Here is a 13,777-nt window from a genome sequence, read left to right as displayed (position 1 = left end):
GAAGTGATTATTTCTTGTTTAACTCTGGTGGATCCAGAGGAAGGTTCCAGTTCTAGTGTAGCTTGAGATGTCATCAAATAGTTGATACGGTATGCTTGAATTTTATTATCCAGGTTAGAGAAACGTGTGTGCTATGAAATTGCAGTTAGTTGGATCCTTGACTCACAGAATAGTCATCCCTAAAGAATGTCAACTGATAGATTCACATCAGTCTGAAGGTATTAGTCTAGTAGAAAACAACCATGAAAAGAATTTTAATTTTCCACTGGAAGTATGGAATGGTGGAAGGTTGGCCTACTACCTCTACCATGTCAGTAGTGCACTGTGCTCATAAGAGAAGTAAGGGGATATTCTTAAACGTGCAGTGGAAGTGGAGTGTTTGGGACCGGAGGTAGGCAGCCTCAGTCTGCATACTCATACGTGGTCAGGGAAGGATGTGTGTGCTACAGGGTTTTCCATTCTAAGAGAGACATAGACAAATGGATTATGTCTAAGTGAGTGGGAGGGTATAAAACTATGTCATATAGTTTAGAGAAGAGGACACTTAGATTACAGAACTTTTCAAGTATTTGTAGGACTGTCACATGAAGGAGGCATTTAACCTCTTTGATGAGCTTTGCAGTGTTGAGAGGGGGTGAGTGGGAGAAATTTCAGGGAAGGTAAAATTCAGTAAAATTTGTAACGTTTGAGAACAGTTCAGAGATGTCTAAAACAAATTGTGTTGATATTGGGGATATTTTGGGGTTATTGTAATAGGAATTTGTCACTATGTGATTAAGCAAATGGTTCTGAACTTGTAGTTCTCTGAACCACTGCTGTAGTTTGATGAAGGTAGTGTGGAGATGGGGACATTAGAGCATTATCATGTAATGTTTGATGCAACAAAAGAATATGTAAAACATACTAGTTTTGAAGCGCTCCTATGTTTCATAAACACACACCTGTGAGCCCCCACTCATGAAGGAATTGAGAGCATTGCGCGTGCCCATGCCTGTGACAGGTTTCTGTAATATTTTGGCTAGGATAACGTTAACAAAAGCTCTGATTGCCAGGCCTTAAAGAATAAAAAGCTTTGGAGACAAAACTTTCAAAAAACATTGGAGTTATGGGGAAAACAATAAATGAGTCTTTGCCTCCTAAGGTTGGAAACCAGTGGATTCAGTGAAGTCATTCAGTAAGCAACCTTCAGTCATATGAGGTTCAGGCACAGGGAGGGTAAATAGGAGACTTGTCTGAAATCACACAGTTACTGTTAGAACTGTAATCAGAACTTGTCCTGACTTTAGTGTCGTAAGTAACGTGCCAGGAAGTGCTAACGATTTGTTGGCTAGAAAGATGCTGTTGATAAAGGTAGTACTCAGCTGGTTAGAGTTTACAGTGAAAATTGTAAATTCCTTGAGAACTCAAACTGTCTTAGTCACCTTTTCATTCCCATCAGTACTGTCTTGTATGTAATTTGTTTTCTGTTATTAAATTGAGTGATATCTTAGAGACTGAAAGAAACACGGTAGAAGGATTTTTAAATTTTAAGTGGAATATATAATTACATTGTAATTTTACTTCACATACTCCTGTCATTAGAAAACAGGTCAGAGTTCCTGTCCTCTTGACTTTAATACCCTATCTGTTGCAGAGTTGATGATGCCTGCTTTCAATCTCTAATCCATACCTCTTACTGTTCTTCTGCCTTAGAGTAGCTAAGCTCATTCCTCTCTTCATTCACCCATCCATCTGTCCAATTTACTGAGTATTAGTTGAGGACCCACTGTATTCCCGGCACTATTGTAAGAGCTGGGGATACAGCAGGTAACAGAATTTCATGGAACTCTAAGCTACTAAGTAATCACAAAAATGTTTAGAGAAATACCACTTAAGTGGTAAATGTATCTTTTCTTCCATTATATCATCTAATTGGTTATTTGAAGTTGTTGGGTTTTGTATATTATTATTATTATTTTTTTTTTGCGGTACACGGGCCTCTCACTGTTGTGGCCTCTCCTGCTGCGGAGCACAGGCTCCAGACGTGCAGGCCCAGCGGCCATGGCTCACGGGCCCAGTCGCTCCACGGCATGTGGGATCCTCCTGGACTGGGACACGAACCCGTGTCCCCTGCATCGGCAGGCGGACTCCCAACCACTGCGCCACCAGGGAAGCCCTGTATATTATTTTTAAATCTAGTCATCTTACCTGAATTTTCTTATTTATAATGGATTTTCTTGGTTTTTCTAAGTTTGATAACTTTGTTTACCTGAAAATCATTTTTTCCTCTTCAACCTACTGTATTACTATGTTTAAAGATTTTTTTAAAATATTGAATTATTCTTGCATTCATGCTGTAAATTCCACTTTGTCTTGGTGCATTATTCTTTTAATGTGCTTATGGTGGAGCTTGTTCACTTAGGATATTTGCATCTCTATCTACAAGCAAATTTTATCTGTGGTTTTCTTTCATGCTATTGTCAGGTTTTTATATGAGTGTTATTAACTTCATAATAAGAATTGGGCAGTTTTTGAGGAGGAAATTTTAATGTAATAAACTAATGTTGAAAGTGCCTTTACATAGAGACCTTGACTAAAGGATATATGTGCAATTTTAATTAGATTAAATTTTTCTAATGCCCTCTGGTTAACTACTTGCTGTAATTACTTAATTATGTAAACAATCATTTATATTTAAATTGTAGGTCATTGGAAATTTGATTTGAGAATTGCTGTCATATGCTAATTTAAGATAAACACTAATTTGATACTGGACATCTTTGAGAAAGATTTTATTATGAGAGTAGAAGTATAAAAAAGAACTTAAAGAATCAACTCTTGTCCTTATAATGTAGTTAAATACAAGGTACCTTCTTTCGATTTTTTTAAAAAAGTTCACTTGCTATACAGAGATAAACATTTGGTAAACTTTGACAAGCAAATTGTTAGTTAGGAGATAAGATTCGTTATAACATCAGTATTGCCATCACTGAAGCAGAAAATGTAGTGCAGTATTTTCATTGACAGTCTTTATAACTGGGTGAGAACACCTTTGATCATGCCTTTTTACTGCAGTGGATTTTATTTAACTGAAAGTGATTTAGATAACTAGTTAAGAAAATTAAAGTGTGAAATTTGATAGTTCCTTAACAGCGATAAATTGAAATTCTGTGTTTGGAAGGCATACAAATACAACTTAAGTGGTAAATGTATCTTTTCTTCCATATGAAATTACTGGTTTTTGTATATTTATATATTCTTTAACCTAGTCATCTTACCTGAATTTTATTTATAATTAAATCTTTTGGAATTTTATTATTTATTTATTTTAAAATTTAATTAATTCATTCATTTTTGGGCTGCATTGGGTCTTCGTTGCTGCATGCAGGCTTTTCTGTAGTTGTGGCCAGCGGGGACTACTCTTCGTTGTGGTTCACAGACTTCTTGTTGCAGTGGCTTCTCTTGTTGCAGAGCACGGGCTCTAGGCGTACGGGCTTCAGTAGTTGTGGCACGCGGGCTCAGTACTTGTGGCTTGTGGACTCTAGAGCGCAGGCTCAGTAGTTGTGGCACATGGGCTTAGTTGCTCCACGGCATGTGGGATCTTCCTGGACCAGGGATCAAATCCGTGTCCCCTGCATTGGCAGGCGGATTCTTAGCCACTACGCCACCAGGGAAACCTGGAATTTTGTTTTTAAATACTAATGGACACAAGCTTTTTCCCCAAGGAGGACGTAATCCATAACATGGAGAGACGGTTACAGATACATTCAGCTAAATTAATAATGACAACCCTTATTAGACAGTGTATTCCTTTGGGCAAGGGCCTATCCTCTAGCACATCGTGGAAGCTTAATAAAGAACTCTTGAAGAATTAATTGATATCTTTGTATAGGACTTGATCAATTAAGATAGATTTCTCATAATTTTTTTTTTTAGAAGTGATATTCATACCTGGGAACTGTCAAAATTGTTTTAAAAGGTCATTGACTTTAGGTATCTCTGCTTTCATTAACTCATAGTTTGATCTCCATACCCTCTTTTCCTCAAAACTTCTGGATCACCAATGGCTTAGTGGTCACATCCTAGGTACCCTCTTTTGCTCTTTACCTTACGGTACTTTTGTGGTATTTGACACTGTTGATCACCCTGTCCTTGAATCTGTCGTTTTTAGCTTCTTTGATGCTTCTCTTCCCTGGTTCTCCTGTCTACCTCCATTTCTTCTTATTTTGAATCTTCTTTTCCTCATCCCTTAAATGGTGCTTTTCCTATAGGGTCATTCAGTTCTTCCTTCTCCGTATACCCCCTCTAAGACATCTCTTCTATTCCTATAGCTTTAACCTATACATTTGGGTATCAGACTCAGACTTCTGCTGAACTTAAATTTTGTGTATCTCTTGGACATCTCTGTTTGGATATTCCAAAGATACCTAAAATATCTAAGGAAGTGGTCTGGTTTAAATCTCATTCAGATAGGTTAGTTCTGAAGTATAAAGGAAGCCTTGGTATTAGTTTTGTCTTATAGGCATTCTTAGGATAGTTATTTGGCTGAAGCTATCATTTGGAATGACTGGGTTTTTTTAGGTATGGAGAAATTAGGTAAAATAACTGGTCTGTAACATAGTGAATAAAAGCTTGGGCTCTGAAGTTATTTTGGGGACTTCCCTGGCGGTCTAGTGGTTAAGACTCGGTGCTTCCAATGAAGTTATTTTTAATAAAATATATTATTTGGTATAAATTTGATTTCTGGTAGAAATTTATTAAGACTGTAGTTCTGTTAAATGTAGACTTAATCCAGAGAATGACAGACTAGGTCAACAGCTCTTCTTTGAGTTTTAACACTTTATCAATGAAATCCTCCCCTACCCTCTTATTTTTTTTTTTTTTCCTGGGCTAGTAAGAATATTTTTTTGTCTAACACATTTAAAATTTTTACTTTTAACAGAAATTAGCAGAGTACGGAAAGACATGTACAATGACACATTAAATGGCAGTACAGAGAAAAGGAGTGCAGAATTGCCTGATGCTGTGGGACCTATTGTTCAGTTACAAGAGAAACTTTATGTACCTGTAAAAGAATATCCAGATGTAAGTATATTTTGTTTATATTCAATGTTTTTTTCCTGCTTCACATACTTTGGGAAGAGATATATCTGATGGTAAATACTTAAGCATTGTCAGCTGCTTTTAAAAAAAATTTCATGTGAGGGACTAGAGGCATGAATACTTGGTGTGGATAATTTAATAAAAATTTTTTTTAAAAAATATGTTTTTATTTGAATGCTGCTGTGTCACTTTGGAAGTCTAGAACCAAGTAAAGACTTGGTTCTAGATTTCAAATTGAGGCAGGAATTATGGAAAGAGCTTTGGCCTGAATGTCAGAGAGCATCAGGTACAACTTTGTGCTTGTCTTTGATCTGACCTCAGCGAAGCTGTGTCATCCTTTCAGTAAAATGAGAGGCTAGACTTTATGACAGCTAAGGTTCCTTGCAGTGCTAAAATTTTTATCATAACCACTATTTATAATATTTTTTTCATCTTAGTTCCTTGTTCAGCTATTCTCCGCGTATCTTGTTGCAGATAGCCTCCTTATACTATACAATTAATTTATAAAAGGCTCCAACTCTTTGCCTTTTGTTACAAAGCCCTACATGATATGGTCTTTTTTATTTCTGACCTCATCTTAAATGATTTTCCCTCTTCCTCTACATACTGCAGTTAAATTGGCTGTTAAGAATAAGTTAAGTCTGTTCCCAGCCCAGGTACCTTTATGTTTGCTGTGCATTGATCTTAACCGGCTGGCTTCTTCTTGTCATTAAGTTTTTAGCTTAAGTGTCACTTCAGAGAGGACTCCTGACCATTTTATCTAAAAGCAATCTGGTTACTCATTATTTCACTTAAGTCTCTTTTATTTCTCTGCAACAGCACTTATTATTTGGTATTTTTCTTTTTTATTTTCTTATCTCTCCACAGCACAATATAAGGTACTTAAAACAAGAACCTGTCTTTGTTATTTACTGCTGTATTCCCAGTGCACATAATATTGGCACATAATAGGTATCCAGTACCTACTGAATGTATAAAGGCAAATTGATGGCTTTTTGCTGTGTTTCAGAGGACTTTTCTGAAAGGAAATACAAGAAGGGGTTGGTATTGTAAGGTCAAAAATGTGATGTGTACTCTAAGTTGCATTGATTGTATGGATAGTATTATAGTTTGGAGATGGGAAGTAAATGGGGAAGTAAATGGGGAAAAAGATGGGAGTTAATGGGGAAAAAGTGTTGCTATTTCACAAGATGCGTTTCTAATATAGTTTTCTTACAAGCTAATACATTTACTCTTTTTTTTAGTAAGTATTTTTGATTGCAAATATGTAAACAGTTCTGGATAACATAGGCAGAGAAAGAGTTTGTTGGAAGATAATTGGGTGTGGTACAGAGTGTTAAAGGAATAGCTGGAGAGCAAAGCTTCATATAAGACAGGAACCAGGGCAGTTCTGAGAGTCTCAGCAGTGGGAGTTTAGACCTTCCCTGTTGAGAGCCTTGCTCTTAACATAATTTGGCATCAGTGCCTCTCAGATTTTATCTTCAAACTTCAGATTCTTAGGAGAGAGAATGTATTTTGGACCAGTGTGCCACGAGTAAGGCCTGGGGTTAACTGACATAACCTAGACGTGACCACCCTGGACCTATTCTGGGTATTGGATGATTCCTTGGTGTGGTAAATTGTGATTTGGGCAGCTGTCCCAATTGGAGTCTACTACTTTTTGGTGTTTCATATCTCCTAAAAGATACCAGCCTTCTCATCTGCTTGTTTGAACTCTAAAGGATAAGGATTCAGCACAAGCCATTAACATAGAATAGGTAAGAGCATGAGACTGTGTTAGAGAATATAACCTTAATCTGCCTGGTCCCCATTCTTTAAAAAAAAATGCTATTCAGGGAATGATGTTTATATTGCATTACTTAAAAGACACATGTTCTGTATAATCCTCTAAGTCAGAAGAGATGTCTTTTATATTGTGGGTCCAGGGGGAGGCACCTTTTTACTCTATTCCTGTCCTTTTTCCACCAGTTGAGATACTGTCATGGTCAACTACAGTTGTTGACACGTGTGTTGGAGCGAAACAGTGTCTACTTCAGTGGTTGTCAAAATGTGGTCCCAGGACTATAGTATCCACACCTCCTAGGAACTTGTAAAATGTTCAAGCCCCACCTCAGACTAGATGAGTCAGCAGCTCTGGGGCTAAAGCCCAGCAGTCTGCCTTCCAAGCCCTGTAGATGATATTGATGCATGCTAAAGTTTGAGAAGCACTGCTGTCATTTGTTTACGTTGTCATCATAAGCTGGGCTAACAGGTAATCACGTAGGGTCCTTTTACCAGGCATTGTTTCAGAAGGCAGGTGGGGGTGGTGAACTGAATGTCTCTGCTCTTATGGAGCAGGCATTGCAATAGCAGAGACAGACAATAAACAAATGAATATTTTCTTTAGGATCAGTCAGTGCTGTGGGAAAAAAGGTGGAGTAAGCAGATAAACAGTAGCTATGTGTTTATAGTCAAGGAATCTCTTATAAGATGAAGGGAATGCAGAGACATGAATGGAGTGATGGGGAGGAAGAACATTCCAGGCAGAGTGGTCAGCAGTGCAGTGATTCTGAGGCATGAGCATGCTTGGGAAGTGTAGTAAGATGCGAGGTTAGAAAGTTAGCAGAGGGGCCCTATCCTCAAGGGGCTGTGGGTCCCGGTAGGGATTTCTGATATTGTTGAGTGAAATGGAAAGCCAGGGAGTGCTGTGGGCTCATTTGGGTTTTAATAGATTCATTCTGGCTTCTGTGTGGAGAAAGGCTGTGGGTGATGGTGACAGCAGGGAGACCAGCTAGGGGGCAGAGGAGAAACTTGAATAAGCGGACTTAGAAATGCTTGGATCCTTCATAATTGATGACTTGGAGCCAACAGAATTTGCTGGTAGTTTGGATAATGGGGTGTGAGGGAAAATTAGGAATAGCTCAGAGGTTTCGATTGATTGGAGTAACAGAATCACCAGTTCTTGAGCTATGAAAGACGGAGGGAAGAGCAGGTTTGGGGGTGGGGCTTAGGTTCTGATTTAGAGGTGTTGAGCTTGAAGTCAGACATCCAGACATCCAACCCACCTGTCAGATAGGCAGGTGGGTATATGAGTTGTGGATGATTCTTGGCACCCAAAAGTGTCTATTTTATCAAAGCTTTTTAAATGAGAAATTTAGTTATTCATAGGAGAGAAACAGGTATAAAGCCATTTTGGTCCTCCAGATCATTTTTTTAATACCTTGATTTTAAATTTCTGTTAAAAGAATTTGGCAAAATTGGGATCCGCATATAGTTTTTCTTTGAGGTTATCGATACATACCAAATGAATAGTAACTGTTTTGTAGTCTGTACTAGGAACTGTATCTCATCTTTAAAAAAAAAATTAAATAATGTTAAACAAAATAAAACAAGGGCGTGTGTTGTGTGTCTGATTTTGGCAGTATGGAAAAGATTTTATTTCAGAATTATGAATTAGATATTGGCCACGATGAAACAAATACGCATTTTTATTACTCCCGTTTTTCTCAGTATGTCTTAGAGATCATTACGCATGCTTCTCTCTCACCTCCCCCTTTTGTATGTAGGCTCGATTTTGTGAGTGAATTCATCCTATTTGACTCAAAAATGCTTTATTAAAGCTTCAAAGGGGCAGTGTAGCACAGTGGGCAAAAGTAGGGACTCAGACTCCTGGCTGGCTCTGCTGCTTGTATTGTGACTTTGGGCAAGTCTGATCCTTAGTTTCCTCATCTCTGTAATGGAGATAGTCTCTCACAGGCTTATGAGGGGTTATAAGTGAGTTAATACATGTAAAGCACTTGGAAAATGCCATTATGCTGTGTAAGTATTACCAGAATGTAAGCTCCATGACGGTGGGGATTCTTCCCTTTTTTATATTCTCACTGCCTAGGATAACGTCTAGTAAACAGTAGATGTATAATAAATATTTGTTGTGTGTATCTGTATGAAAGCCTCACTCTTTCAAATATTGCTGAAATTAAAAAAAAAATGTTGCCTTTTGAGTTTGCACGTAGCAACTTATTTATAAAAGTAAGTGTTAATTTGGAGGTATTGTTTTGGAGTTGGCTGTGTATAGCTCTGGGACTGATAAGAAAAGAAAGTCTTAGATCACGTGTTTGAGAAATTAGATAGTGCCGTATAGTGTCCTTCGCAATGTTTTTGAATCAGTGGCTTAATGGTATGGGAATGAGAAGGTAATATGAGTAGCTTGTTGAAGATGTATTAAAAATATTACACATTTATTAATATTTATACTTATTAATAAACCAGACTTTTATTGCATCTCTACTGTGTACTAAGCACGTCCTGGAGGTGGGGATATTAATTTAGTAGAGAAAACTCTTTGACATAGTTGAGGTAATAGTGGGTTTTTGAGCCATTCAGGCCTAGGTTTTGAATCCTGGCTTAGTGCCTTCCTGGCTGTATTTGTCAACAGTCGCCACAGCAGTGCTCCATGTAAGCTATCCTAAAACTCAGTGGCATAAAATAACAAGCATTGATTTCTGTGCTCTTTATTTAGTCTACACTGTATGTTGGCTGCAGTTCTGCTGATTGGGCTTAGCCGAGGTTGGTCTAGGCCGGCTCTGGGTGGGTTTAGATTACCTTTATGTTCCTGCTGGGCTCAGCCCAAAGGGGCAGCAGCTACTTGGAGCAAGCTCTTTTCATGGCAGGTCACTGGAGTGTCAGAGCCAAGCCAAGCCAAATTGCTTAAACACGTGTAAGACCTCTACCCTTCTTCCATCAGCTAACATTCCATTAGCTCAGTGGTTGTCAACTGGATGATTTTGCCCATCTGGGGCATTTGGCAATTTCTAGAGCTATTTTTGGTTGTCAAAACTTGGCGGGAGTACTAGTGGCCTCTAGTGGGTAGATGCCAGGGCTGCTTCTAAACATCCTACAATGCATAGGACAGCCCCGGCAACCAGGAATTATCCTGCTCCAAATGTCAGTAGTGCTGAGGTTGATAAACTGCATTATCAAGTCACTCCGTCCACATGAGAAGGGGACTAGAATAAATATTAGCAAAAAATAATTGAGACTATCACATTGGCTTTGAGCACATGTAAACTTTAGAATCTGTTTCCTTGCCTATAAGATCATAAGGTCTACGTCATAGAATTATTTAGAGGAATGAAGATAACAAATATATGGTATCTGGATAGAGCACTCAGTACGGTTCTTATGATCATGACTAAGGAAAAAATTCCTATCCTTGAAGGAGCCCACAGTGTTATATGAAAGAGAAAAGCTATTGCATTATCATATAACACTATTTAAGTTTATCATACATTCATAAAATGACCGACATGGATGAAGACTAAAGTTAATGCATAGGCCATCAAAGTGTTGATTTGGCCAGTTATTAAGGACTTGTTTGAATCCATGAAGATCTTATAAACAGTATATGAATGGAGTTAACTCTGATTGATATAAGTAAAATATGTTATATTTTAATGAGTCAATAATAATTCTGTCATTAAATTTGCCTAGTTATTGTTTTTGGGTTCTGAGAAATTGTTTTATAGGATCTGCCAGAGTGGTAGAATAAGTTTCAAGTATTGGCAGGGTCTAGCTGTTAGGGATATTAGTTAGCCTGTATATACATGAACAGATTAGATTGCAAAGCTGTTAGCTTGAGATATGTTAGGACTAAATTGTAGTGAGACTTTACCCAGAAATGTTATATGAAGATAACTTTGATTTTCTGATGTTTTTAAAATGGGTTTTAATTTTGAATGATTATAGCGTTAAAAGGTTTGTCTTGGGTCTAGGCTATTCGTGGTGACACATATTGTCAAAGGGTTGTACGATGGGTAAATGCCCTTTCAAATATTTTTTCCAGCTTGTAGGATTTCAACACGGCAACTATAAATAATAACGTAGATTTATAATGTTTTTCACAGTACACACTAGCTCATGATAATAGTCTATGTCAGTGGTGGAGCATGAGTTTTAAGTCACCTTTCAATTTATTTCTCTTGGGCTTGCAGATAAAATTTGGCTAGTCATAGCTTCAGAGTTAGTATGGAGTTATTTGTAAGTTTCACTTTCTCAAGATTGTCGTCTGCAGATTGCCTATTGAGCGGGCATTTGTTTTGGAGGAGTTATGAAAAGAGAAAAGGGGTCAATGCAGTTGGTTATCTTTACTTAAGCCTTTGTTCCTTTGACTCTTGTGGCTTCCTTATTGTGTTGAAAGACTGGATATAAACTACTTTCGTCTTTGATCTTCTGAGAAACAAATGGACGTTAAGTCAGAATTTAATGATCTACTAAGTCTCTCTTCTCAATACCAAGGTTAAGCCTTGATTTTTGGCAGGATATGATCTTAATTATAAGTGAAAATATTTTAAAACATCTGCACATCTCTCTTCTTTGGTAATTTATACAGGAAACTCTTAAGATAGACTGTTGATTTGAAGAAGGTTAGATACATATTTTTATTGAATGGAGTTGTGAAATGTTTCGGATTACATATTAACCTATTGGAGTTTTTAATTTAGCAGTACAATTTGATAATATGGAGCATGTCTAAGTTTTAGGTAGAGAAACTGTTATTGTTGACTTGTAACTTTAAACAGATCAATTTAGTGAAGGTCAATTTCATGACATTTGGTTTTGAAGTTTCATTTTTATTTCATTCTGCAAGGCCTACTGTGTACCAAATATTTAATAGGCTCTTTGTGGTCTGAGATATACTAAGTTTCTTAGGATGTTAATAGAAATTATTCCAAAAAGGATTTCAAGACAGTCTGAAAACGAATTTTGTTTAGTTCAGGTTTTTTCAAAATTTAATGGTTTTTAAAATAAGCCTTCTCAGAGTCTTAAAATGTGAATGCTTTCTTTTGTAAGTAATATATTTTGATATTAAAAAGGACTAGTGTCTAGAAGAACAAGTTAAAAGATGGAGTTTGTTTTTAGGGAAGAATTATTGCTTGTAAGCAAATGTTTTCCAGGCTCAGCTGAGATAGAAAGTTTTGTCTGTGATTTATCTTATCCAAAAAGAGTTTGTTAGGATCTGCTCTGTTAAAATTATTGTTACAAAGGACTTACGGAATTAGATGGAAACCTAATTACAGGCATCCACCTCCATATCTCTAAGATTCTCACTGAAATAATCAAAGGAATAAAATACAAAGATTGGAGAGAAACCTGCCTCTCAGGGCTATTGGGTGTTTCTGTTAGATATTAAAGGAAAGCTCAAGGTGCTGATCTGCTCTTGGCCCATTTTGGGAAAGCAGTGTCTCCTGGAAGTGAGTAAAGCAGTCAGTAACAGAATCTTCCTAACCCTAACCCTCTCCCCTCCAAAGGTGGCAAATGAAAATGGAGTGTGGAGTAGTCCAAGGTTATACCACTTGAGCGTGGCCACCCGTTTTTGTGCCTGCTTATCATAGGTGACCTAAATTTATTTTGTGAGTAAATGAACTCATCATATGAGCAGAAAACTACTGTAGTTTTTGATAGAACCTGCCTTAACTTTACCCCATGGACATTGAAATAGAACTTTTCAATGACTAGCCTTGGAACTAAATTTAACTATTTCATTGGGAAAGCATATTATATGTCTTAATAAACCCAGCCCTTTAGAACAAAATAGTTCATAATAAATTAGGGACTTCCTGAAATCTAATTTTTGACTTCACTAGAACACTGCTTTTCCTAAGTTCAAAAATAGTATCAGGGGCTTCCCTGGTGGCACAGTGGTTGAGAGTCCGCCTGCCGATGCAGGGGACACGGGTTCGTGCCCTGGTCCGGGAAGATCCCACATGCTGTGGAGCGGCTGGGCCCGTGAGCCATGGCCGCTGAGCCGGCACGTCCGGAGCCTGTGCTCCACAACGGGAGAGGCCGCAACAGTGAGAGGCCCGTGTACCGCAAAAAAAAAAAAAAAAAAGTATCAGTAAGTAGCCTACCTAGCATGAACTTGGCCATCTCTGTTTCATATTGGTATGACAATTTTTTCTTTATTGCTTGGTAAGGAATTGATTGAGTTTAAAAAATGTGTCTATGTTGTATTGTTTGGGGTTATAGAACAATGATTGATTACTTTCTTGCCTTTTTATTTGTAAGATTGTATAAAAGCAGTATAAATTTGCAGTTTTAAGGACAGACTAAAAAAAAAGAAAAACAAAATTTGAGAAGTAATTAGAAACATAAGGCCAAAGAGGAGATCTGAGTATAAACCAGTAAAATTTTGGTATCATTTCAGTAGCAAGAGCCTGAACGAAGGCAGTGGCAGTTGAAATGAACACAAGGGGACAGATTAAACAATGAAAATCTTAAGATTTCTTAGTCTGTTACATGTGGAGGATAATATTGTAGAGGAACCAAGAGTAAGAGATGATAAAAGTACTATATTAATAGAATATAATAATTAAAAGTCACTGTAAACTGAGTTGTGCTTAACAATTTAGAAACATTGAAGCAGGGTAATATAAAAGAAGTTACCAGTAAGTCAAATGGAACTAAAATCTGTGCCAAAAAAGAGCAGGTCTCTTTAAGAGCTAAATTAGTTCTTTTGGAACAGTGTATGAGGCTGCTATTTTTTTTTTAACATCTTTATTGGGGTATAATTGCTTTACAATGGTGTGTTAGTTTCTGCTTTATAACAAAGTGAATCAGTTATGCATATACATATGTTCCCATATCTCTTCCCTCTTGCATCTCCCTCCCTCCCACCCTCCCTATCCCACCCCTCCAGGTGGTCACAAAGCACCGAGCC

General features: G+C 37.4%; 1 protein-coding gene across 7 annotated transcripts in view; it reads left to right on the top strand.

Moving 5' to 3' along the window:
- The window catches only part of QKI (QKI, KH domain containing RNA binding), a 143,842-nt gene that overhangs the window by 31,585 nt on the left and 98,480 nt on the right, over nt 1–13,777 (top strand). For all 7 annotated transcript variants that reach the window (XR_011246706.1, XM_060029661.1, XM_060029660.1 and 4 more), the window contains exon 2: nt 4,922–5,064. Coding sequence is in view for 6 of the 7 variants with exons in the window: in XM_060029661.1 (XP_059885644.1) it covers nt 4,922–5,064 (143 nt within the window). In the remaining variant the exon portion in view is untranslated. The remainder of the gene's footprint in view (nt 1–4,921; nt 5,065–13,777) is intronic.

The sequence above is a fragment of the Delphinus delphis genome, chromosome 14 (assembly GCF_949987515.2).
Source record: "Delphinus delphis chromosome 14, mDelDel1.2, whole genome shotgun sequence".
Classification (NCBI taxonomy): domain Eukaryota; kingdom Metazoa; phylum Chordata; class Mammalia; order Artiodactyla; family Delphinidae; genus Delphinus; species Delphinus delphis.
Note: the sequence above shows the minus strand (reverse complement) of the source record. Positions and strands in the feature narration are given on the sequence as shown.